The 27549-nt window shown below is 43.0% G+C and overlaps 2 protein-coding genes across 2 annotated transcripts in view; both read left to right on the forward strand.

Annotated features, from left to right (window-relative positions):
* LOC147216377 (microtubule-actin cross-linking factor 1, isoforms 1/2/3/4-like) overlaps nucleotides 1–7212 on the forward strand; it is a 107037-nt gene extending 99825 nt beyond the window's left edge. The window contains exons 99-102 of the mRNA XM_086178412.1: nucleotides 1637–1851; nucleotides 2716–2838; nucleotides 4808–4916; nucleotides 5019–7212. Of these exons, the coding sequence (XP_086034538.1) occupies nucleotides 1637–1851; nucleotides 2716–2838; nucleotides 4808–4916; nucleotides 5019–5266 (695 nt within the window). The 3' untranslated portion in view covers nucleotides 5267–7212. The remainder of the gene's footprint in view (nucleotides 1–1636; nucleotides 1852–2715; nucleotides 2839–4807; nucleotides 4917–5018) is intronic.
* A 5991-nt stretch (nucleotides 7213–13203) lies between these two features.
* The window catches only part of bmp8a (bone morphogenetic protein 8a), a 23331-nt gene continuing 8985 nt past the window's right edge, over nucleotides 13204–27549 (forward strand). The window contains exons 1-2 of the mRNA XM_086178415.1: nucleotides 13204–14482; nucleotides 18878–19070. Of these exons, the coding sequence (XP_086034541.1) occupies nucleotides 13939–14482; nucleotides 18878–19070 (737 nt within the window). The 5' untranslated portion in view covers nucleotides 13204–13938. The remainder of the gene's footprint in view (nucleotides 14483–18877; nucleotides 19071–27549) is intronic.

The raw sequence follows: 27549 nt of genomic DNA on the forward strand, positions 1-27549 counted from the left end.
CATAACCGTTTCTAACCGCGGTCCGGTGTTGACGTCAGGCTTGTCTGTGTGGTGTGTGTATGTGTGTGTGTGTGTGTGTGCGTGCGTGCGTGCGCCAGCCGTCTCACTCGGAAACGCCGGACCTGGCCGACCCTGTTTTCGGGGTCTCGTTCGCCCCGAGGGGGCCCCCGATCTGAGGCGAGCGTGGGACGGAACGTGGCCGGCAGCCATATCTGCTTTTTTAACTTCTCACCCACCCTCGTGGGTCGGCGATCCCTGGGCGCGGCCAGCCCGGGTTTTCAAAATAACGCCGGCTCCTTCTAATTGTGAGGGCCGGCCGGTGGGAGGCACGATTACAGGGTGCACCTGGCCGGCCGACGTCGGGGGGAGGGAAGGGGGTAATTGCAGGGTGCATCTGTTTAATCGACTCGCCGTCGGGCCGAGAGCGACGGCTCGGAGCTCCGCCGCTTCTACAGCTCGCCGCTGCCCTCCTCTCTTTTCTCTATCTTTCGTCCGTCCACTTCCTTTCAGCCCCCCCGCTCATCCATGTTTACATCCCCCCCCCCCTCCTCCTCAACCCCCAAACCATTCTGTCCTCCTCCTCTATCCGTGGCTAGCTTCTCGAGGCTTGCTGTTGTCTGCCGGGGCTGCTGCACAATTTTTTTTTTTTTCTCAAGAGAATGCTGCTCAGCGTCTGCCGAAGAAGGGAGAAACCCCTCTTCCTTAACCAGGCATGACCCCCCCCCCCCTCCCCCGCCACCTGTCCCGTACATATACACGCACCGTGTATACACGGCAGAGCCGAAAAAAGCTCCTGCGCCGCAACCGGGAAAAAAAAAAAACATTTGGGAGAAGAGAGGCTGTGCTTCGAACTACTTCTGAACCACTTCCGGCGCTGTCTCGGGCAGCTGCCTGCCAGAGTTTCTCCTCACCTTAGTGTCTCTTTCTCCTAAATTCTCTACTTTTTTTTTTTTCTATTTACTTCTTCTTGCTTTAGTAACAATTTAGTGAAGATTTTTTTTTTTTAAGACCTTAAAACACTTGATAGCCTTAACTTTGACACTTAATATTTCATTGTATTTCTTATTCTCCCTCCTTCCTACTATTATCTACTATTGTTATGTTTTACTTGAAACTCTGGCACAACAATTTCCTCCGGGATAAATAAAGTAGTTCTTATCTTATCTTCTGCTCCCGTCGCCATCACACCCTTAAAAAGAAAAGAACCAGATACGCAGTGAAAGCGTAGGAGGCGAGGTCGTCCCCGCCGCCGGTTTCGGAGGCGGAGCCTCCCATCGACGGCGACATCTTGGCGATGACGCGCCGGCTTTCAATGCGTATCCAGCAGGGCCCTCCTTCCTCCGCACGTGGACCCGGCGCCATCGCTCGCCCCTGTAACTGCAAAAGCGAACAAATTCAGTCACCCCCTCGGACCCCTAGACCCCCCACCCACCTCTAAAACCCCCAGCCCTTCTCGCTGTCACCGACCCCGACCGACATCTCCGGCCCGACGGAAGCACCGACTCTCTCCCTCACTCTGCTCGCTGCCTCTGCCGCCCCTCCGCAACCTGCACCCTCCCGCCCCGAGGTGAGCCGACCCCCGGCGCGGCGACTGACTTTTTTTTTTTTTTTTTCCCCCTCTCCGTCCTCCATCCAGCCCGCGGCCGTACCAACCTGGAGCTGAGGGAGAAGTTCATCCTTCCCGAGGGGACGCCTCAAGGCCTGGCCGCTTTCCGGTCGCGAGGCCGACGCTCCAAGCCGGGGTCCCGCAACGCCTCGCCCACCCGCTCCTCCTCCTCGGCCTCCCACAGCGGCGCCTCGCTCCCGTCCGCTCCGTCCGCACCAGCCACACCCACCGCCTCATCGTCCCGGGTAAGAGACAACCGCCGCCACCGCGCGCACCAGAATTTCTTATATCCGTTGTTCCAAGTCATCTTCATGCAGCAACTGTTCGTCCACCGTGTTTTTGCTCCTGAAGCCAAGAGGGCTTGAACTGCAAGGAATTCAAAATTCACCTCTCAAGGCTGTAAGGAAGCCATTTTCAAGCTAGCAACCTCACGTCTTTTAGCCAGCCTGAGGTCCGGGAGAACACACACGGAGCCCAGAGATCACCGCGACACACGTGCGCACACACACACACATACATGCTCCTATATATTTGGCTTAAAATGGATCCAAACTGACCCTGTGAGCATCATTTGTTGTGTGTCAGCACTATTTGTCATCTGATGTTGTGTGTGCATGCATCTATGTATGTGTGTGTGTGTGTGTGTGTGATTTGGAGAGATGGTACAGCTCACAGTGTATGTAACATTAGTCTGTTGTTCATCTTGTTTTCAAAATTCACCGCATCTATAACTTATGTGTTGTTATTTTGTTTTGTTTTTCTTTATTTTGTTCTGTCTAATCTTTTCGCCTCCTCCTCCCCCTCGCTCCCCCCCTTTGACCTCTGGCTGGCCGGCCTTCCAAAAAAAAAAAAAAAAAAAAAAAAAAAAACCTTGGCTTGGATGCTCAAAAAAAAACAAAAAAAAAAAAAAAAAACGGGAAAAACATGAAAAATAAAATCATCCGCTGTCGCAAAATGATTCGCACCGCGCTGCACTTCCCGCTCCTCCCCTCCCCCCCCCGGCACCTCCTCCATCCTCCCCCTGCTTCTCTTCTTTGCTGCTTGGCTCTCCTCTTCCCCCGCCTTCCGTCCTCCTTTTGTTCCCCGCCTCCTTCCTCCCTTCCCTTCAGTCCGCCCATTCCCACTCGCGCGACTATGCCAAGCCCTGGCTGGCACACAGTAAAACCCCGACGCCAACCAAGTGCCACTGCTGCCCAGAACTCGGTCTCGGCCACAGCACACCTGGGCATGAGGTAACACACTCACCCCGACCCCATCCGCACCCCTCACACCCCCCGACCCCGACCCCGACCCCGCTCCCACCCCACCCCCGCACCTCCCCAAACCCAACTGAGCGCGCTAAAGCACTAACGCACACCACGCCACGGCGCCAGTCCGAGCGCCGTTCTTGTTTGAAATGAAGGTGAAAGAGACGGAGCGGAGATTCTAAGAACCGTGTAAATCCAAGCAAGGCTCGAAGCTGTGAAATATGATTTCATTAAGTAATGAGAAATGCACAAATGTTCATTATTTAATTGAGCTTCGCTTTAAACACTATTTTACATAGATAACATCATGAAACAGAAACGTGTCGGAGTGTGAGCATTTTCAGGATTGAAGACGTTAAGCATAACAATGGTGTAATGATAAGGATCTGCGTTTGATGCGCATCATTCAACGGATAAATAGTTATTTGCAATTATTGGGATTTCTTCCTATCGTCTTCGCACAGACATGGTCTGCTTCACTTTACTAGCTTCACTTTATTGTTAACCAGCTAATCCCTTTTTAAGAAGACCTTTGTCATTTAGTCATAAATAGTCAAATGTGAATTTACACTCACATCTACTCAAGCCTTAAGTTTTAAGGACACACTAGGTAAACGTTTAGCAGCTGATAACAGTATCAGTAGATTACTGCAGGCCTTTTGAAAAGTATGTAGGTCATATTTGTAGTTTTTGTTGCATTTTTGTGTGTGTTGTTTAGGGTTGGGACATTAGCACAATTTCGAAAGAAATCGAAATGAAAGGACTCGAATATAATGCATTTTAATCGCACTTCAATTTGCTCTTTGGGGACGTTTCTCGGACTGATTTCACCGCCGCACAGTGTGATAGCATAAAGGACAAGATAAATGAGATGACCCTGGTTGCGGGAACATTTTAAAATAAACTTCCAGATGGGAATAAAAACAAAAACTCTGTTCTTTGCACTTAATGTGGGAAGGAGTTTGCGTGTCCCTGTTGGAGCTAGCATGCAAGCCGCTAACATTAACTTTGTACCGGAACGCGTGTTGGTAATGCTAACTTTGTACTGCCACGCAGGACAGTAATGCTAACTTCGGATTAGCACTCTGGTCGGTAATGCTAACTTGCTAACATGCAAACATGCAGGTTGCTGACGTTAACTCCCACGAGCGCGCCGATCGCTAATGTTGACATGGGTGCAGAACACAGCAGCGTTGCTAACACGAGCAAGCAGAATTTTCAGTTTCAACACGAGACCACATGTCGGAGTTCAAATTCAGAAAACAAAATATTCAAGTCCCTCTTGTCAAACCGCCGGTGAGATGGATCACTGTGGACTGTAGACCGCTGTCTTCTACGTGATTGAAGATCAGGGACTTCAGGTGGGATTGAGGATGCGGATGATGGAAGTAACACGGATCGTGATGAGATTTGTTTTCAGCGTGCATGGACCGGTGGTAAAATAAACACGATTCTGACGTTTAAGTACGCACATTAATTCATTCATCAAACAAACCAACTTACGATTCTTTTCTCTCATGTCAAGTTATGAAATGCGATTAAATTGAGATTTGATTTTGACACAATAATTACAAATCTGTAATTTACTAGACTCATTTTTGATTCAAGTCCCACCCCTAGTTTTCGTCATTGTATTCGTTCCAAAGTAGATTACATGATAAAAAGGAGCAGTGGTGAGGAGCCGACGGAGACTTCAGAGAAGAGGAAGAGTCCTTCTCTGGACCCCCCGTTCAAATTCCATCTCATCAAACGGATGAGATCGGAATAGAAGAGTTTAGAATACGTAGATGTGTCTGTCCCACGTTCTGTTTGTGTTGACCTTCACTTCCTGTCAGTGGTTTGTCCGTCATCGTGTTTTTCACCGTCTGTGACTCGTCGTGTATTCGTAGCTTTGTCTAATCAAACGTCTCGGTGGAGCCTGGCGGCGGCTAACGGGTCCTGTGTGCGCCCGCAGGGGGCGGCGTCGGGCTCCAAGCTGAAGAGGCCGACCTTCCACTCCAGCAGAGGCTCGCTGACCGGGGAGAACGGAGGGACGTCGCACGGCGGCAAACCGTCGCGGACAGGTGAGACGGCTAGCACCGTCGATATCAGCGAACGCCATCGCCCAACAAAGCTTTTAGCGTGACAATATACATTTTCCCGTTTTGTCTTCGTCGTCCTTCCAGACCCGAAGCGCGGGGCGTCTACGGCCAGCGGGCCGACCAGCCGCGCGGGAAGCCGAGCCGGCAGCCGGGCCAGCAGCCGGCGCGGCAGCGACGCCTCGGACGCGTCGGAACTCCAGGACGCCCGCTCGGTGTGCTCGGACACCTCAGATACCCCGCGGCGGCCCGGCGGCGGAGGCAAACCATCCAAGATCCCCACCATCTCCAAGAAGGCCCCGAGCCCGAAGACCCCGGGGGCCGCCAAGAAATGAGACCCCGTCGGTCAGGAGAGGAGACGCCGTGGTCGGCCATCTTGGAGTCACCAACTGTACAATGTGAACGTCCAACTACGACAAGAATGTGTGCACTACGGCTGATATTGCCCCGGAGAAGGGAGGAGATAGGGTGGGTTCCGGGGGTCTCATCCTTTCCTCCTGACCGAAAACGGACTGCAATCCTGCACAAGAGGACGACGATTCTGGTCCCGCGGTCCGGGGCCGGGGTCCCCGACCCCCCGACCCCTCCTTTGAGAAGCAACCTCAGCTTGCCTTCCAGGGTCCCGCTTCCACTTTCGAACCCCCCCAACTCAATTAGCGTGGAACCAAACACCGACCCGTCACGACGCGATGCTGCCTTATTTTGTTACACAGTTCTGATCCCGGACGCAGCGAACACACACACACACACACACACACACCTTCTAGGAGAGAGCGGGGGTAGGGACCGCACCACTGAGACAAGGACTCGTAAAGGCATTCAGGAAAGAGAAAAAAAAAAAAGGCAAATCAAATAAACCTCCAAAGGATATTATTTGCGGGCCAGATGCCTCGGCGATGAGCGAAAAAGAAAATATGCAACAGCTACCAGTCGCTTCCTGAGAAAAAGAGTCACCTCAGCAGTTCTGTGGAGGCACACGCCACATGTGGAGAGCTCAGGAGGCGGGAGACGCTGTCCGGCACACACACACGCACACGCAAACACGCAGCGGCTAACTTGGGTTGAATATGAGGCGGTGTTGCTGCAGCCGAGGATGCGCGCACACACACACACACACCGCAGAACAGACTCCTCCCGACAGCTGGAACGTGAAGATCGGCGTCGCGTGTCCCGTCTCGCCAGGCAACATCGCCACGACAACAAACTGTTTTTTCAACAGCGACGCACTAGACTAACAGCACATCACTGACAATAACACACACGTGTGTGTGAGGGTGTGTGTCCACCCCGACCCGATGCCGGCCGCGCTCGCCACGCTCCAGAACCAGCATGCACTAAAAGTCTCTCCCTCTGCAGTCCCACCTGAACTCGGGTTCCCAGGAGTCGCAGGAAACGACAAGAGGTCATCGACTGGACTCGCCGTATGGAAACCTTTTCGAATTTTCGCGCGAATGTTTTTTTTTTTTTGTTTTTTTTTTTTCTCTCCCTATGGTTTTCTGGTTAATTTATAATCCAGCTGTTTTTTTTTTTTGTTTTTTTTGTCTAGCTTGAAAGAAAGATCTATTTATTTTTCGGTCTCACGTCATATCACCGTTCGCAGAGAATGACTTAGTATTATGCTTGAAGAACTCGTTGATTTTTGTACTAAGGAATTGTCCGCGCCGCTCTTTTGACATTACCTGTGTGTAAAAGTGTGTTTCTACTTCATTGTAACACCATGATTTTCCCGCCGGGTCTCCGACCTCGGCGGCCGCCTTGTTACCGTTCCGTTTCACTAATGACTACAATTCCCAGATCATGACCAAAGGGGTTTGCCCTTCATGTGTAGAGAGAACTACAAATATGAATGACAGGAGTCCCGGGCCGAGCGGAGCTCCGTCTCCCTCCTCGGCGCCGCCTCCTCCTCTAGGCTTTTTACAAATACTCCGTCGTTTACGGGGCGGAGGTTTCTTTGAAGGGCGAGGGAAGAATCGTGTTATTCTCCGTGTCAGAGATGAAGTTTATAAGAACCTAAAGACAATGATGGGAAAGAAGAAGACATCTAAAGGTGATTTTTATTTATTTATTGTCTCTGGGGGAGGGGCTGAGGGGACGGGATGGTGTTGGGGGGCCGCAAGGAGACAAGTCCACCGCCTTTTGATGCCGTGCTACTCAGTGTGACGACGAGAAGACGGAGGGAGGGAGAACGGGTTACAAGGAGTCAATTGTGTAAAACTAAAATTATAAACAATTTTTTTGTTCTGTTTTTGTATTAAAATGATGCTTGCAGTAAAAAAAAAAACTGTCTGATTTTTTTTTTTTTTTTTTTTTTTTAAGAATGGTGGCCCATCAACCTGGTGGCCCCTACGAGACCCTGGTGGCGAGTATCCCGGGGCTCCTTCTCAGCATCGGTGTGGGTTTTTTTCGAGAACCGTTGTGCGATTGGTTCGAAATGTTGAAGTGGGCGTGATCGGTGCGGAGGAGCAGAAGTGAAGTGTTGTCATTCCTGCTTTCCCGCTTAAACCGGCAATGAGGGAACTTTAACCTTTTTGCTGACTTGAGTTTATATGAGTGACTCGGTAAAGACAATTGGGTTTTTTTTTGAATCGCCGAGTAACCGAGCGAGTGGTTTGTTTTCGGAGAAGGGCGGCTACTCTGCTACTGAGTGAGTTGTTCATTTTGCAAGTGGGCCGGGCCACTTGGTGCTACTGTGTGATTCGTTCGTTGAGTTACTGCACGAGTCGTTCATTTTGCGAGCAGGGTTGGCTACTTGAACTATTGAGCGATTGATTCATCGAGTCACCGAGCGAATCGGTTTCTTTTGCAAGCGGGATGGAGACTCCGGGTTACGAAAACATTCGTTCATTGAGTTACTGAGTGAGTTGTTCGTTTTGCAAGTGTGGAACGCCGCTGTGGGCGCTCTGCGTTTCTTTGTTCACACCCCCTAGCAGGGAGGGAGTTCAACACGAGTTCAAACAAGAAACCAGAACTGTTGCTGTTCCCACAGGGTTAATACAGTGATAAACTATATATTCATACAAACGTGGACAGAATAAAAGTTGTATTTTATTTGCAGTTAGCTAGCTAAGTAGCAGTACCGGGGACAAGTTGGTAAGTATATTAATAGAGTTAAGAAGTCGTGAGCTTTTACGGTGATGGAGCGTTTTGAGGATGAAAGTATGGAATCTCTGTAACACATTTAATAAGGAAGTAAAGACACGCAAATGGCCGGTAAGTCTTGAGGAGCCCAAACATTGTGCAAAGAGGAGAGCGTCTGTCGCAGAAGATGGCGACCCCAAGATCATGAGGGCCAAACAATGTGCACAGATGAAGACAAGCTTATCAATTTCTGAAAAGTTAAATCACATTTTCAACTTCGCTCAAAGTCTTAAATCTAAATTGTGCAATGCTTTCGTCAACAAATTGACGAGGTAGCATTAGCATAGTTAGCGAGCAAGCTGACCGCCAAGTGGCAATATGCACTGCTGGGGACGAATATACAGATAAAATAAGTCATTCATATTTTTTTCCAGAAATAAAAGTACAAACTTTAAATATGTGGTCTTTTCAAATATGTATTTAAAGCATAAAAAAGTATTTAACGACATTAAGTGTCAAGGAAATGGGGCATTTTATTACTGGCAGTGTGAAGTAAAAATACCCCTGTTTGAGTTTTATTCTAAGTTGCAGTGCAATAATAATGTGCCCAAATACCCGGTTTGGAAAAAGAGCCTTTAATTCTGCCAGTTTCAGCCTCACCTTCCTCTTTTACCAAAACATTTGGCAGTAATTATAATGCAATGAGATTTTAATAGCAGTGAGTTTGGTCTGGCAGGTGAATATTTGGATGCCGACTATTCGGTTCCCTGATTTCACGGCCCGTTGGGCTGATTTTATCCTGCAGACCTGGAAACCAAATGTTTTTTAGCTTATAATTTTTACAAATATTTTGAATATCTTTGATGTTTTCAACACTTTTCCTATGTTCAATTCTGATTTTGTCTTCGTATTACTTACCATTAGACTTTTTTCCTCTTTTAATGGGACACACAGATATATTCAGTTGGGTGTGTTTACGTTCGCTGCAGACCACATACCAGGAGGCAGCCACCGGACGTCTCGAGGTAATTTCCCACTTAGCGATAAGGACACGGCACATCCGATCCTCGCCTCTGCGGTCGGGAATTGTTTGGTAGTAGAAAAACAGTAAAAAGATATTAGCCTTTCTTTCCACTTCTATGCATCTATCGTTCTAATCTGGGGATCTCTACCGTGTGGGATTGCAGGAGAATTTGAAAATAGCTCCTGTCCTGTTTATTTGGTCGCTCCACCGGAGATGATGAGGTCTGAGTCCAACCCTCTGCAGCTGTGTGTACACACACACACACACACACACACACACACACAAACTCAAGCTCACGCACTCATTTTCTGTCCGCTCTCAATCCATCTTGGCCTTTCCTCCCTCGGTCTGTCATCCCAAACTGCTCTCTGATGACAGCCCTCGTCGGGCTCCACCACATGAGCCTCTCAGGAATGTCATTTTTCACTTGTGTCGGCTCCGGGTGTTTTCGGGGGACACGAGGCCTCTTTCGCTCGAGCCTCCCATCTGCTCTTTCACCTCGAAATTTTTTCGGGCGTGCGGAGAAAAACCAAAATAAAATAGGGAATAACATTGATTCCTGGCACTCGGGACTCGCCCCTTTCGGCCGGGACAAACTGAACCGCGGTCAGTTTTGGTGGTGCCGTGTTTTTCATGCCTTTCAAAGTGACCACGAGCACTTTGAAGTAGAGGGTTCACAAACACGGGCTGGCACCGGCTGAGCCTCGCTACTACATTTGACTCACATATTCCCCTCAAATCCCTCTGGTTTTGACACAAACATGCGCCAGTTGTGTTTATGTCGGGCCGCCAGCGAGGGGGCGGGGAGAAGTCACGGCTTCAAGATGAATTTAGGTTAGGCACCGGGCACAATCTGTCTTTGGAGCGTAGAAAACACTCCGAACGTCCAGCTTGGTTGAAGGAAGGTTGAAGTTGAATGCGGATTGAACGTTTTGCCGCTTGTTTGGTTCGGATCACTTTGAAAATGAATACGGAAAATGTTTTATCACTTTTGCCAAAGTGACTCCTGTCCTCCACAGTTTGTTCTGATTTCATATTTTTTTACGGTCTGTTTTTGTAGTTTTCATCAATATACACACTTTCTTCCTTTTTCAGACTCTCTCACATCATTTCCTGGGTTGAGCTCTTGGATACAACAAAAAATGAATTTAGTCAAGTCGGATTTTATTCATATGGCATCGAATCATAACCCGGTTGTCTGATGACACTTTCCATGTCGGGCGGGTCTTAAAGATGATCTCCTAAACCGAAGAGCGAGCACTTGGTGGTGAGAAAATCCTGCCTGATACCGGACAGAAACCTTGGACGATCCCTGCTCAATTTTGGCGGCCTTCTGCCTTGAGCGGTCGGGATAAAAAGAGATAGAAATGAGGGTTGGGAGGGACAGGCTCGAATCATACCTTACTAATAATAATATTAATGACGGTCGCTTGGCGAGACGCTGCGCACATGGAGGCCATGTGTGTGTTCACACCTCTGTCATTCTCAGATGGACGGGTCATCGATGCAATCAATCATTGGTCCACTGATTTACCGCAAGCCGAGACACGTGGAATATATTCGTTATAGCTAAATGCTTACTCTGCACCGAGGGTCAGGGGAAGGTGGAGCTGATGCCAGTCATCAGGCAAGAGATGGGCTTCACCCTGGATCAGTGACATGCAGGCGATTCGTGGCTGGTGAGGCAGGAGGACTGCGTGCCTCACTTAGTGGCTCTTCTCAGCCGTTTTATGTTCGCTCAGCACACAAATTTAGTGACACACATGCAGTTGTTGACCAAAAAAAAAAACACTGTGCATTGGAAATGTAGTTCATAGAGCAAAAGTGTTGAAACGTCATAATAGCGACATACAGAGAGACAGCAATACGGTCCTAGTGCAGAGCATGCCAGCTGTCAGCCGTCATTGCACAATATACGTTGAGGCTCAACAGTCTCAGTATTTAAACGGTAAATGTGAAAATGTGATTTTTGAATAAAAAAACAGGTGAAGTGAAATGAAAATACCTTTATAGTGCAAATCGCGGATAAATATAACCATTTATCTCTTTTTTCATTTTACATTTTATTCTTTCCAAGATTGGCGAGTGAGGCACGGCTTCTCCTGCCTCCCCTGAATGCACGTCACTGCCATGGATTGATCACAGGGACGCGTACAAGACATAAAGCTTGTCAATCGCTCATTCACGCAACATGTAAAGACATACAACTTAGTTTGCAACTTGTTTCCTTTTTGCAGTGAGGCAGAAGCGCTAACCACCGTGCCCCTTTGGATTCTGTTCATACTCCACATCGGCCACACGAGGGCAACAAAAATCACCGCCGGCAGATTCTTAGTGAAATTACCAATATGAAATGTAACCATTTTTTCAGTTTATTGGCATTAAAAAAAAATCAGATTACAGGTTGGACTGATTCAACCAATCAAAATTAGTCAATCGTCATATTTGAACGGATCATCGGGGAACCAAATCCTGATTTGTGAGCTTGCTGTATAAAACTTTGCAGCACAGAGAATTTTTAATGACACCCGGCCTCAGTGGGGTTTTGGAGTAACTGCGGTGCCATGGCAGACCCAAGTGGAGGAAAGTTACCTGGCTTTAGTTTGGGACACGAAGATCCAGACGACTGGGAGGCTTTGGCCGACCGCATTCACCGATGTGAAACGTGCATTTAGATTTCTCCGATGTCGCCTTCAACCATCAGCAAGCGGCTCATTAGACCTTCAAATGTGAACGTTGGCATTTCGATTCCTCGCTTCTCCTGCCGAAGTGTCATCGGGCAAGGCTCCAAGCCCGCAGTCGCTCCCGATGGCCTGCTAAGCGCTTTGCACGGCAGCGCTGCCACCGTCAGTGTGTGTGTGTGTGTGTGTGTGTGTGTGTGTGTGTGTGCGAATGCTAGCATAAAGCTGAAACCGCAGGGTGTGAAAGCGCACTATAAGCGGAGACCGCAAGGGCCGATGAGCAAACGTCCAAATATTCGCCCCCTTCGCCCGAAAAGGGTTCAAAGGAACTGCTCATCCACAAAACATCTACTAGTTGTGCTTTTTAATTCGGAAAGACGAAAAACCACAACTAGCGCCGCAACTGCTGGGAGGAAAAACTGTCATTTCAAGCTTGTTCACCAAGAAGCACCAAATCCTCAGAAGATACTCAACACAAAGTCAGTTCTTAAATTTGTTACCCGTGTTTGTCGCCCAGGTTAAAGTGAACAGCATTCCTCCAAACTTCATTAAACTTCATAGTTTAATATGAATATAATTGGAAAAAAAGTAGTGCAATTACAGTCATATAATTGACTGTACATTAACACATTTCGGCGTAAAATCAAAATGAGGGCAGTGGATAAAAGTAATGTTCAGAATGGAGTTAGAGACGTCAGCCCTGGAAGTGACAGTTAAACAAACACATCCTGGTCCGACGTCGGTTCCCAACATACGAGGAAACACTTATCTCTCGATCGTAAACATGGAGAAAATTGGGCTTGACTAGGGAAAATAAACACTAGATAAATAGTTTAGGGTGGCGCGGAGCTTAGCCGTGGTTAGCGGCGGTTGGCGTTTCCGCCTCCCAGCAAGAGCCTTCTGTGTTCCCCTCTTCCTCTGGGTTCTGGACTTTCTTCCCACATGAAGATATTCAGGAGGTTCACTGGAGACCCTGAGCTGTGAGTGAATGGATGCGTGTTAATATATAAGGTGTGAATGAGTGAACGAATGGTTGTATGTCAATAAGCGTCCCCGTGGTGGATCCGGGCCGAGCCCCGCCTCTCGCCAGCTGGGACAGGATCCGGCCCCCTCCCCCCCCCCCACGTCCCCGAGTGCGGAATAAGTGGAACAAGATGAATCGTTTAATAACTTTTTTTTATATATGATAAAAGTTGTGACACATATTACAACAGTTAGTCGGCGCAGTCACACCTCCTCCCTCCGAGAACATGAGGCGAGAAATTAAACGTGGTTTGTTCCTCCCCTTCCCGCCCCCCACAAAAAAAAAAAAAAGTGCTTTGAAATCTTCCGCGCGGCAAATAAACAGGGCACGGGGCCACGCGGCGGCCTCCCCGCCAGACCGCATAAGACCCGGCGTCGAGCGGTTATGAAAGGAAGCAGTCATGAGAGGATGAAAAGATAGATGGGCGGAGGTGAGGAGGAGAGACGAGGTCCCCCCGCAGGGAGGGGTGATGGGATGTGAGCGTCGGCGAGAAGGCTGGAGACTTGAAAGGGGAGCCGAGGCGGAGGCTGAGAGGGAAACTCCCTCCTGGTTCGGGAGCGACCGTTGCAGGGCTCGGCGTCACACACACACACACACACACATGCATGCACGCACTGGACGCGCTCCTTCCTCCGGGCAGCTCTAGATGCACACGAAAAACTTCCAGGAGGATTATGAGGACCCCCCTCCCCCCCTATCTGCGGAGTTATCACTTTCATAAACAGGATTGAGGAGGACGCCTGAGACCCGGAGCGGACGCATGAATAGGAAGTGAAGGATGAACGGCGGTTTATTGCTCTCGTGAGGAATGTGTGTGCGTTTTCTGTTTTTTTTTCCGACTGAGATCAGAGAGAACCGGCAGTGAACTCCGAGACACGGCTCCCGAATTCTTGGATTCCCCCCCTCCGGCCTTCCAGACGGCACCTGCTCGCCGCGGGGGCGACGTCCTCGCCGCTCCTCCGTCCCCGAGAGGTGAAGCGACGGGAGCTTCCAGAGGGGGAGAGGAGGTTCGGGATTAGACGTCGGAGAGGAAGGAGAGGGGGAGGGAGAGATAAACAGGCAGTTTAAGGCGGTAAACATCTCATCTGAAGGCTGACGGAGGTCTGGGCGGAGGCAGGGGTCGGACGCCGGCAGTCGAGATTAAACCGGGTTGAGTTTCCTGAGTCGGGTTTGACTCGGTTGGGTCACAGGGCCATCGCCATGGCAGCGGACGTTCTCCGCGGTCCGGCCTGCCTCTGCGCCGTGAAGACGCGCCGGCAGGGACGCGCGAGCGGGCGCTTCTCGACACACAGAACCCCGTCCGGGTTTCTTTGCTCCGTCCTCCACCCGAGGATGCTGCTCCTCCTTCCCCTGCTGCTCCTGCTCTCGCTCTCCCTGTGGAGCCGGCAGGCCGAAGCCGCCGTTCACTCCAGCTTCCGCCGCCTCAGCGGCCGAGAGAAGAAGGAGATGCAGAAGGAGATTTTGTCCATCTTGGGTCTCCCGGGAAGGCCCAGGCCACACCCGCCGCTCAGGCCCCCGTCCTCGGCGCCGCTTTTCATGCTGGACCTGTACCACTCCATGTCCGCCGACGGAGAGGACGAGGGGAACGAGATCGTGGGAGGCGGGCCGACGGTGGCGAAGGTGAGAGGGGCGGAGAGGCTGGCGCAGGTCAGCCACGCCGCTCTGCCGACCCTCAGCACGCACACGCCGCCCCTGGGGACGGTGGTCAGCGAGGCCGACACCGTGATGAGCTTCGTCAACCTGGGTGAGTCGACTTCCTCAAGATGTTTCGGAAACTTGCGGCTTTCGGACGGGGAAATGCACGGAGCGCCGCAGATGGAAACCAAAAGTAGGCCGTGTCGAGAAAGCAGGATGTCGATTCATATTCAGGAGCCTCATCAATAGTGTTTTTGCCGTCAACTTTTTGCTTGTTTGACATAACTTCCGCCGCAACTTGCAATAGTTCTCCCTAACTTCGATCATTGTGTGACTGGAGACGGTAGAGTCTCCCTCTACTGGCCATCAGAGGTAATGCAGGCATTTTTATCGTCTTCATTCCACTTAATCCGTCTAATCCGCGCATCCCAGGGATTCAAATCCAATCCAATCGGGGCAAAGAACATCGGTGCAACATTTGCCGGACAGGAACCGGCAAATGTTGTTTTTGAGTGAGCGGGTAACAATTTGATCCCAGTCAGGTGATTGATTACCAATCCTATAGCTCGCTGGTGGCGCGCATGCTTTGATTGGATCCCCGGCATCTCCACTCTAAGTCGCTATGGATAAAAATGACTTCCATCCAATTCCACCAAACAGTGAGAGTTCCTGGTTCCGACAGCGGCCTTTTCTGCGGCGAGCCTCCATGTTCTCCCCGGGGTTTCCTCCGGGTTCCCCAATTTCCTTCCATGGTCCAAAAAAAACATGCAGGATGTTACTTGTCGTCACTAAGTAGCCAGACGCAGCGTGAATGGTTGAATTTCTCTGTCGGGTGTGTATGGCTGGTTGTTTCTAAATGTGATCCATCCAGGAGTGAATGATTAATTCATGAACGGACGAATGAATGGATGGACAAACAAATGAACAAACCAATGTATGAAGGAAAAAATGAATACTTATTGACCTTTTGGCCGCCTATATAGCAAGTCGATGCGGGGTTTTGCTTCCGTCTTCTCTTTTCAAGTGTCTCTGTCACCTCACTGGCTTTGCGGCGCAGCATTTGCCCTCAATAGTTGTATTTTGTGCTTGTCTCACATCCCACGCTGCTTTTGATATAAGTTAGGCATCATTTGCATCAGAGTGGAAAAGACACATTATTAGATTAGGAGATCTTGACAAAGTAATTCTTTGCAGGCTCCACATGCAGCTAAAAAACACAATAAATAGCCGAGTCTGATTTTATTTACATGGCGCAAAATCGCAACACGGTTGTCCGATGAAACCTTCCGTGTAGAGCGGATCTCGAACACACTCCTCCGTCGAGGAAGCACTCGACGGCAGTTGTCACTAAATAGCCAGAGGCGGCGTGAATGGTTGTATGTCTCTTTTGGGGGTGTATAGTTGGTTGTTTCTAAATGTGGCCATGAGATCCATCCAGGAGTGAATGATTAAATTCATTCACTTAAATTCATTCATTAAATTAAAGTCGCCGTCCAACGGCGAAGAACCGCTGCTTTTTGTCGGCACGGGAACCTTGCAGCTCAATGCGGGCGCCCTTCTGCCTCGAGCGGCCGGGTTAACTGAAAAGTGAAGGGTGAGTCCAACCGAGGGTTTACCGGTTGCAGAAACAGCAAGTCACCGCGGCGATGTCACCTAGGTAACCTTATCGGACACACAGTTGTCACATTTCCGCCGCAGTCCACAGGAGGTACCAGTTCGGGGATTGGAATCAACACCAGTTTAAGTCTCCGCCTTTATGAAAGAGTTAAGATGTTGTCTACATCTGTGAGTTTGAGCTCGTTAATATTCGTTACTTCATTCAGATGTTATCTATACCGCCTATCCCGCAGTTGGGGTCGCGAGGAGCCTCCCAAGCTGTCTCCGGGTCGCAGAGCCACACATGGAGACATGCAACCATTCACTCTCTTATTTACTCGTCTAGCAAATTTAGAGCCTCCAGTGAACCTCCTGTATGCTGTGACTCCGCATAGAAAAAGGCCCCAAGTTGGAAACCAGAGATCTTCTTGCTGCGAGGCGGAAGCGCTAACCACTGCGTCGTGCTGGATATAATCATATATGGAAATTTATTCCGCCGTAAAATTCCCACCGGTTGGGTTTGGATTCCTCGCGAGTCGACTCCCTCGCACCTGAATCGGATCTAATTATTCCTCCGAAATAAAACGTCCGCGTGGACCTCGTGAAACCCCGTCCCTAGACTTTTATAAACTCACAAAAAAAAATACTAATGAGGGGTTTCCTTTTTCAAAGTTCTGCCGTGTTTTTCGGAGATGAAGACACACCCTGACATTTATCAGTCAGCGGTGCATTTTATCCCCTGAAAATCCACCGGTGTTTTGTAAACAGGAGCGGCTCTCGGCGCTAACAGTGACCCTCTGTGGAAAACAGCAGCCGCTCAGTTACTTTCTGACGCTTATATACTAAAGGATCTGCATGAAAATACCTTTTCCTGCTTCTCTCCTGACCTTTCGGGGACACTAAAATCCAAATACTGATAATATGAATTAGGATTAATGTCTAATCCTAGCAGCTATGTTATAAAACCAGATGATTCTGCTGATGGTTCATCCATGATGGGTTGAATGCAGTGGCCATATTTTACTGCTGATCTGAATGTGACAATAAAGATATTTCTTCTTTTATTCCTTAAAAATCAATTCAGGGGCAATAAAAAAAGAGCGAGGGTTTCGTGAACCAGACGCTGCGGCTTCCGGAACGAGAACTTCAAGGAAACATAATTTCACAGGGACCCGACTTGTGGCGCTCGGACGCCTTTGTCTCATCTGTGTGCGTTCAGTGTGTGTTCTCCATGTAAGAAGAATCAGACAGACACACACGCTGGTGTGTGTGTGTGTGTGTGTGTGACAGGACGACACAGCTGCTTAGAATTAAAGGCTGTACTGACACAGACTGAGGAGGAAAAAAATAAAAGCAAAGGGGTCAAAAAAGAGATGAAAATACTGCTGTGGATGGAGCCTCTCTAAAAATACCGGGCAGGGCTGCAATTAGTGGTGTGTGTGTGGAGCAGCTGCTGCGGCTCAGGGCACTAAGTGTCTCTAATTACTCCAGTGTTTGTGTGTGTGTGTGCATGTGCGTGTGTGTGTGTGCGTGTGTGTGTGTGTGTGTACTGATGTAAGAGTGCCTAACCCATCAGGAGCGTCCTGTCCTCAGCATCTCTATTTACCATCCATAGAAGGTGTGTCTTTGTGTGTGTATGTCTGTGCGTGCATGCGTGCGTGTGTGTGTGTGTGTGTGTGTTTGTGTGTGTGTTTGTTTGTTTGTCCAACCTCAGTGACCAGAACTGTTTCACCTCCCTGCTGGGACCAACATAAACACACAAACACACTCTCCATCTCTTTCTCTCTGTCTCTGTCAGGGTTTAGTTATAATCACTGAAATTAGATGAAAAAGGGTTCGTTGTTGCACACATTAAACCGAGTTTCTTACGTCCGAGCCTGTTATCAGTCCAGAATAGGAGTTAGAGAGCCAATCATAAGACACCATACAGACTTTTCTGATCAGAAAATATTGTGTAATCAAATGATCGCTTATTGTTTGGCGATGAAATCAATTCGAGATCCATTGCTTCAGTCAGTTGATGGCAAACCAGTATGAAAGTGTGTTAGTGGTGCTTTTTTCAAATGTTTCACTGCCTCTACAGAGTCATGCATATATGTGTGTGTGTGTGTGTGTGTGTGTGTGTGTGTGTGTGTGTGTGTGCGTGTGTTTGTGTTTGAATAAAGAAAAACTACAACTAGGAAATACTGGAATACTTTTGATGTACTAGATAATATATAGATAAATACCTTATTGATCCCCACTGGGGAAATTCAGGTGTGGCAGCAGCGCAGGGCAGAAGACAGGTATCAGAAGACATTAAGGTTAATAAATAGATAAAAGATAGAGACATTGAAAAGGACAGAGACAACAACAAAAAAAAACAGGATAAAAATATATAAAGTGCCAGCCGCTGGAAATGTCTGCTATATTCCCTGCACTCCAGACTTACCCCACACCGGCTGACTGCCGAAAGTAGTGACCTTGTGATGTGGATAATAATCATACATGCCCTTTTTTTGACGCGACTTGGCAAAACAAATTCATGGCAATGAAGGGTTATAGAGGTTTTTATGCCAAAAAAAAAAAAAAAAAAGGCAGGTTTGGTCATTTGGATAAAAAAAAGTCCCCATGTCAGACAGACATCAGTGCAGACAGAGGACTGAAAACACACTTTTCACCTGTTTCTGTTATCTTGTTGACCAGCTAAATAATTGTTTAAAAATTGAATTGTTTTCCTGCGTCTTCTGTTGATCTTCCTCATTCCTCTCATGTTTTAAACTAGTCCTTGAACTTCCACGTCAGTTGCCGCGTTGCTATTGGCGGGAGTTTTGTCATTTTTCCTGAAAAGAAAAAGTGACTTCCTTGTCTATTTCTGGTCAAAAATGCAATAATCCGGTTGATATCCTGCGTCTCCATCTGTCTGCAGTGGAGCAGGAGCGTGACCTCCTGCAGCCTCGTCCGTACTGGAAGGAGTTCCGCTTCGACCTGACGCCGCTCCCTCAGGGCGAGACGGTGACGGCGGCAGAGTTTCGCATCTATAAGACCCTGACGGTGGGCCAGAGGGCAAACCGCACACTGCATATCTCCGTCTACGAGATCCAGCGGGACAACAGACACAGGTGAACCCCTCCCCGAGATTCTTTGTTTTACCTTTTCTATCGCTATTCCTGGGTTGTCGTTGTTGTTTTTGTTTTGTTTTTTTAACCAGGGGCCAAAGTGTTCACATCCCTGCAATTGAAATGAGCATTTCTGGCTTAAGTTGAAAAATCTTGACAAGTTTTAATAAAGAGACAACGATGGTTGACGGGTCGGTCACGAGCTCAGGAAGTAACATCCCCAACTGAGAGATGTTTGTTCGACCTTATTTCTCGTCCAGACATTCCTCTCTCGCATACTACGGGCTAAAAGTCCAACTTCCCTTCAGGAAACTTCTGAGGAGACCCTGCAGGACAATTTTTCCTGAAGGCGATACGAATGAAGTCTTCTGTGTCTTTCTGCTCTTTTTCAAACGACGAAAGCGGGGAAGAGCTGAACGTGAGGTTTATTTCTCTGTGGTCATCGGGCCATCAATCAGAAGTTATAATCAAAAATACAACGCATTCTATCTAAATATATATTCAAGTATAGCATGTCTACACATAAACACACACAAACATGTGTAGACACATAAGTAATTGTCTATATGTGTACATACAGTTGTATTTATGTATATATCTACTTAATAATGTATGAATGGTTGTGTATGAGTGATGAATGATATATGTATGTCTGTCTGTCTAAAACTAAGTAGGTATGTATATTTAATTATATGGATGAATGTGATCCTATGTACGTTTGTGTGTATATGTCTTTGTAAGTAGGTTTCTATTTATTTGTTTATGTATGTATGTGTATTAATGCATGCATATGTGTGTTTATATGTCCTTGTGTAAGTGCAAATGTGTGTGTGTGTGTGTGATTAAGTTTGTCTTTATGTTTGTGTGTATGTATAGTGGGGCAAAGAAGTGTTTAGTCAGCCGCCATTTGTGCAAGTTCTCCTACTAAGGAGAAAAAAAATGTCATCATAGGTACACTTCAACTATGACAGACAGAATGGAGGGAAAAGAATCTAGGAAATTACATTTTATGATTTTTTGGTAAATTCCTTGGTAATTAAGTATTTGGTCACCTACAAACAAGCAAAATTTCTGTCTCTCTCACGGACCAGTAACTTTTAGAAGCTCCTCAGTCCTCCACACTTTACCTGTATTAATGGCAACAGGTTTTAACTGGTTATCAGAATAAAAGACACGTGTCCACAACCTCAAACAGTCACACTCCAAACTCCCGCCAGGGACTCAAATCCTGCAGTGGCAGTCGTGTCCCCCTGCTTAAGCCAGTACATATCTAGGCCCGTCTGAAGTTTGCTACAGAGCATTTGGATGATCTGGAAGAGGATCGGGAGAATGTCTTGTGGTCGGACAAAACCAATATAGAACTTTTTGGTAAAAACTCAACCTGTCGTGTTTGGAGGAGAAAGAATAACACCATACCTACTGTGAAGCATGGGGGTGGAAACATCACGCTTTGGGGCTGTTTTTCTGCAAAGAGACCAGAATGACTGAGGAAAGAATGAATGGAGCCATGTAGCGTGAGATTTTGAGTGAAAATCCCCTTCCATCCGCAAGACTTACAGAAAACGTTAGACCTCTGTCATTGCAAACAAAGGGTATGTAACAAAATATTGTCACTTTTGTTCTTGAACAAATACTTATTTTCCACCATAATTTGCAAATAAATTCTTCAATGTGATTTTCTGGATTTTTTTTTTCTCATTCTGTCTGTCACAGTTGAAGTGTATCTATGGAGAAAATTACAAGGTTCTCATCTTTTTCAGTGGGAGAACTTGCACAATCAGTGACTGACTAGAAACTTTTTTGCCTCATGTATGTATGTATGAATGGTCATGTATGTATGTGAGTTAACATGTATGTCTGTTCCTTATTTTTGTGTTTGTACGCATGCATTCATGTATGAATGCATACATATGTATGTATGTTTTTATGTATGTATGCATATATGCATTCATGTTCGGATTCTTTCATGTATGCATACGTAGATAAGTATGTGTGTATGCATGTATGTGTATGTATGAATGTATGTATCCATGTATGAATGTATAAGTGTAAAATATGTGTTAATGTAAGTATGTGTACATGAATTCCAGTATGGATGCTTTCATGTATGCATACATATATAAGAATGTGTGTATGAATGTATGTGACTCATCCATGTGTGAATGTATATGTATATATATGTATGTATGTATGTTTGCATGTATACATTTATTTTTGTATTTGTATCAATGTACGAATGTATATGTGTTTTTATGTAAGTATGTATACATGTATTCCCGTATGGATGCATTCATGTATGCATACATACATAAGTATGTGTGTATCCATGTATGTATCCATGTATGAATGTGTATGTGTATGTATGTATGTATGTATGTATGTATGTGTATATGTTTGTATGTATGTGTGTATGTATGTATGTTCGTATGTATTAATGTATGTACGTATGTACATATGTATGTATGTATGTATGTATACATTTATTTTTGTATTTATATCCATGTACAAATACATACTTGTGTTTGTATATATTTATCCATGTACAAATGTATATGTGTATATATGTGTTTATGTTAGTATGTATACATGCATTCCAGTATGGATGCATTCATGTATGCATACATACATAAGTATGTGTGTATCCATGTATGTATCCATATGTATATGTATGTATGTATGTATGTATGTGTGTGTGTATATATGTATGTATGAATGTATGTATGTATGTATGTATGTATGCATGTATAAAATAAAATACACACGTGTTTGTATGCATGTATCCATGTACAAATGTTTATGTTCATATCTGTGTTTATGTATGAATCCCAGTATGGATGCTTTCATCTATGCATAAATAGTATGTATGTATGCATGTTTGTGAATGTATCCATGTATGAATGTATATGTATGTGTGTATGGATGTATGCATGCAGGTATGTATGTATGCATGTATATATGTATGTTTGTATGTAGGTATGTGAATATGTATGTATGTATGTATATATGTATGTATGTTTTCATGTATGTATGTATGTATGTGTATTTGTATGTATGTATGTATGTATGCATGTATGTGTGTATATTTGTATGTATTATAGTATGTATGTATGTATGTATGTTTGCATGTATACATTTATTTTTGTATTAGTATCCATGTATGAATGTATATCTGTATATATGTGTTTATGTAAGTATGTATCCATGCATTCGAGTATGGATGCATCCATGTATGCATACATACATAAGTATGTGTGTATCCATGTATGTATCATATATGAATGTATATGTATGTATGTATACGGGTATGTATGTATATATGTATGTATGCATGCATGTATGTATGCTCGTATGTATGTCCGTATGTATTAATATATGTATGTATGTATGTATGTATGTATGTTTGTATGTATACACTTATATTTGTGTCCATGTATGAATGTGTATGTGTATATATGTGTTTATGTAAGTATGTATGCATGCATTCCAGTATGGATGCATCCATGTATGCATACATACATAAGTATGTATGTATCCATGTATATACCCATATATGAATGTATGGGTATGTAAGTATGTATTTAAGCATGCATGTATGTATGTATGTTTGCATGTATACATTTATTTTTGTATTTTTTGTACATGTATGTTTGTATGTATGTATGAATGTATGTGTGTATGTTTGTTTGTATGTATGTATGTATATATGTATGTATGTATGTATGTTTGCATGGATACATTTATTTTTGTATTTTTATCCATATACAAATGTATATGTGTATATATGTGTTTATGTAAGTATGTATACATAAATTCCAGTATGGATGCATTCATGTATGCATACATACATGAGTTTGGTTGTATCTATGTATGTATCCATATGTATATGTATGTATGTATGTATGTATGTATGTATGTATGTATTTATGTATGAATGTATGGATGTATGCATGTATAAAATAAAATACACAGGTGGTTGTATGAATGTATAAACATAAAATGTATATGTCTATATATGTGTTTATGTATGAATCCCAGTATGGATGCTTTCATGTATGCATAAATACATAAGTATGTATGTATGCATGTTTGTGAATGTATCCATGTATACATCCATGTATGAATGTATATACATGTGTGTATGTATATATGTATGTTTGTAGGCATACATACATACATACATACAAACATATATACATCCATGCATTCATGTATGCATACGTACATAAGTATGTGTGTATCAATGTATGTATCCATACCTATATGTATGTATGTATGTATGCATGTATAAAATAAAATACACATATGTGTTTGTATGCTTGTATCCATGTACAAATGTATATGTGTATATATGTGTTTATGTATGAATCCCAGTATGGATGCTTTCATGTATGCATAAATACATAAGTATGTATGTATGCATGTTTGTGAATGTATCCATGTATGTGTCCATGTATGAATGTATATGGATGTGTGTATATATGTATGCATGCATGTATGTATGTATGAATGCATGTATATATGTATGTTTGTATATATGTTTGTCTGTATGTATGTATGTTTTCATGTATGTATGTAAGTATGTATGTATGTATATTCATATATATTAATGTATGCATGTATGTATATATGTATGTATTTTTGCAGGAATACATTTATTTTTGAATTTGTATCTATGTATGAATGTATATGTGAATATATGTATTTATGTTAGTATGTATACATACATTCCAGTATTGATGCATCCATGTAGGCATACATACATAAGTATGTGTGTATCCATGTATGTATCATATATGAATGTATATGTATGTATGTATACGTGTATGTATGTATGCATGCATGTGTTTATGTATGTATGTATGTTCGTATGTATTAATATATGTATGTATGTATGTATGTGTGAATGTATGTATGTATGCATTTATAAAATAATATACATACATGTGTTTTTATGCATGTATCCATGCACGAATGTATATCTGTATATATGCTTTCATTTATAAATAAACACATAAGTATGTACATATGCATGTATGTGAAGGTATCCATGTATGTAGCCATGTATGTATGTATGTATGTATGTATGTATATATGTATCAATGTATGTATATATGTATTTTTGCATGTATGTATGAATGTGTGTATGTATGGGTGTATGTTTGTATGTTTTTTTGTATGTGTGTATGTATGTTTGCATGTATACATTTATTTTTGTATTTGTATGCATGAATGAATGTATATGTGTATATATGTGTTTATGTAAGTACGTATGTATGCATTCCAGTATGGATGTGTCCATGTATGCATACATACATAAGTATGTGTGTATCCATGTATGTATCATATATGAATATATATGTATGTATGTATACAGGTATGTATGTATATATGTATCCATGCATGTATGTATGTTCGTATGTATGTTCGTATGTATTAATATATGTATGTATGTATGTATGTATGTATGTATGTTTGTATGTGTGTATGAATGTATGTATGTAGGCATGTATAAAATGAAATACACACGTGTTTTTGTATGCATGTTTGTATGTATATATGTATGTTTGTTAGTATGTATGTGTGTATGTATGTATGTATTAATGTATGTATGTACGTATGTATGTATGTTTGCATGTATACATTTATTTTGTATTTGTATCCATGTATGAATGTTTATGTGTATATATGTGTCTATGTAAGTATATATACATGCATTCCAGTATGGATGTGTCTTTATGTGCATACATACATAAGTATGTGTATATCCATTTATGTATCCATATATGAATGTATATGTATGTATGTATGTATGTATGTATGTATGCATGTATGTATGTATGAATGTATGTATGTATTTATGAATGTATGTATGTAGGTTGTATAAAATAAAATACACACATGTCTTTGTATGTATGTATTTATGTATGTATGTATGTGTGTTTAAAATGAAATCTATATGTTTTTGTATGCATGTATGTATGTATGTTTGTATGTATGTATGTATGTGTGTATGTTTGTATGTATTAATGTCTGCATGTATGTATGTATGTATGCATGCCTGTATACATTAATTTTGGTATTTGTATCCATGTATGAATGTTTATATGTATATATGTGTCTATATAAGTATGTATATATGCATTCCAGTATGGATGTGTCCATGGATGCATACATATATTAGTATGTGTGTATCCATGTATGTATCCATATATAAATGTATATGTATGTATGTGTGTATGTATACATGTATATATGTATGTTTGTATGTATGAATGTATACATGTATAAAATAAAATACATACATGTGTTTGTATGCAAGTATGTATATATGTATGTATATATATATGTGTGTATGTATGTATGTATTAATGGATGTACATATGTATTTATATATGTATGTATGTATGCATGTATAAAATAAAATACATATATGTGTTTGTATGCATGTATGTATGTATGTATGTATGCGTGTATTTTTGTACGTATTGATGTATGTATGTATGTATGTATGTATGTATGTTTGCATGTATACATTTATTTTTGTATTTGAATCCATGTACGAATGTTTATGTGTATATATGTGTCTATGTAAGTATATATACAAACATTCCAGTATGGATGTGTCCATGTATGCATACATACAAAAGTATGTGTGTATCCATGTATGTATCCATATATATATGTATGTATGTATGTATGTAAGTATGTATGCATATATAAAATAAAATACATACATGTGTCTGTTTGCATGTATGTATGTATGTATGTTTGTATGTATGTATGTATGTATACATGTATAAAAAAATACATATATGTGTTTGTATGCATGTATGTATGTATGTATGCATGTATAATATAAAATACATATATGTGTTTGTATGCATGTATGTACGTATGTATGTTTGTATGTATGTATGTATGTATGTATGTATATATGTATGTATGTATGTATGTATGTGTGGGTGTATGTTTGCATGTATTAATGTATGTATGTTTGCAGGTATACATTTATTTTTGTATTTGTATCCATATACAAATGTTTATGTGTATATATGTGTCTATGTAAGTATGTATACATGCATTCCAGTATGGATGTGTCCATGTATGCATACATACATAAATATGTGTGTATCCATGTGCGTATCCATATATGAATGTATATGTATGTATGTATGTATGTATGTATGTTTACATGTATGTATGTATGTATGTATGAATGTATGTATGCATAAGAATGTGTGTATAAATGTATGTGACTCATCCATGTGTGAATGTATATGTATATATATGTATGTATGTATGTTTGCATGTATACATTTATTTTTGTATTTGTATCCATGTACGAATGTATATGTGTGTTTATGTAAGTATGTATACATGCATTCCAGTATGGATGCATTCATGTATGCATACATACATAAGTATGTGTGTACCCATGTATGTATCCATATATGAATGTATATGCATGTATGTATGTGTGTATACATGTATGTATGTACATATGAATATATGCATGTATAAAATAAAATACATACATGTGTTTGTATGTATGTATATATGTATGTATGCATGTTTGTATGTATGTGTGCATATATGTATGTATCAATGGATTTATGTATGTATTTATTTATGTATGTATGTAGGCATGTGTAATATAAAATACATATATGTGTATGTATGCACGTATGTATGTATGTTTGTATGTATATATGTACCTATGTTTTCATGTATGTATGTAAGAATGTGTGTATGTATCTTCGTATGTATTAATGTATGTATGTTTGCATGTATACATTTATTTTTGTATTTGTATCCATGTACGAATGTTTATGTGTATATATGTGTCTATGTAAGTATGTATACATGCATTCCAGTATGGATGTGTCCATGTATGCATAATTACATAAGTATGTGCGTACCTATGTGTGTATCCATATATGAATGTATATGTATACATGTATGTATGTATGTATGTATACATGTATGTATGTATGTATGTATGTATGTATGCATGAATGTATGTATGCATGTATAAATTAAAATACATACATGTGTTTATATGCAAGTATATATATATGTATGTTTGTATGTATGTATGTATCTGTGTATGTATGTATTAATGGATGTATGTATGTATTTGTATATGTATGTATGTATGAATGTATAAAATAAAATACATATATGTGTTTCTATGCATGTATGTATGTATGCATGTATAAGATGAAATACATATATGTGTTTTCTTGCATGCATGTATGTTTGTTTGTATGAATGTATATATGTGTGTATTTTTGTATGTATTAATGTATGTATGTATGTTTGCATGTATACATTTATTGTAGTATTTGTATCCATGTAAGAATGTTTATGTGTATATATGTGTCTATGTAAGTATGTATACAAACATTCCAGTATGGATGTGTCCATGTATGCATACATACAAAAGTATGTGTGTATCCATGTATGTATCCATATATATATG

The sequence above is a fragment of the Fistularia commersonii genome, chromosome 30 (assembly GCF_037954325.1).
Source record: "Fistularia commersonii isolate RoL2024-O1a breed Wild chromosome 30, RoL_Fcom_v1.0, whole genome shotgun sequence".
Lineage (NCBI taxonomy): Eukaryota > Metazoa > Chordata > Actinopteri > Syngnathiformes > Fistulariidae > Fistularia > Fistularia commersonii.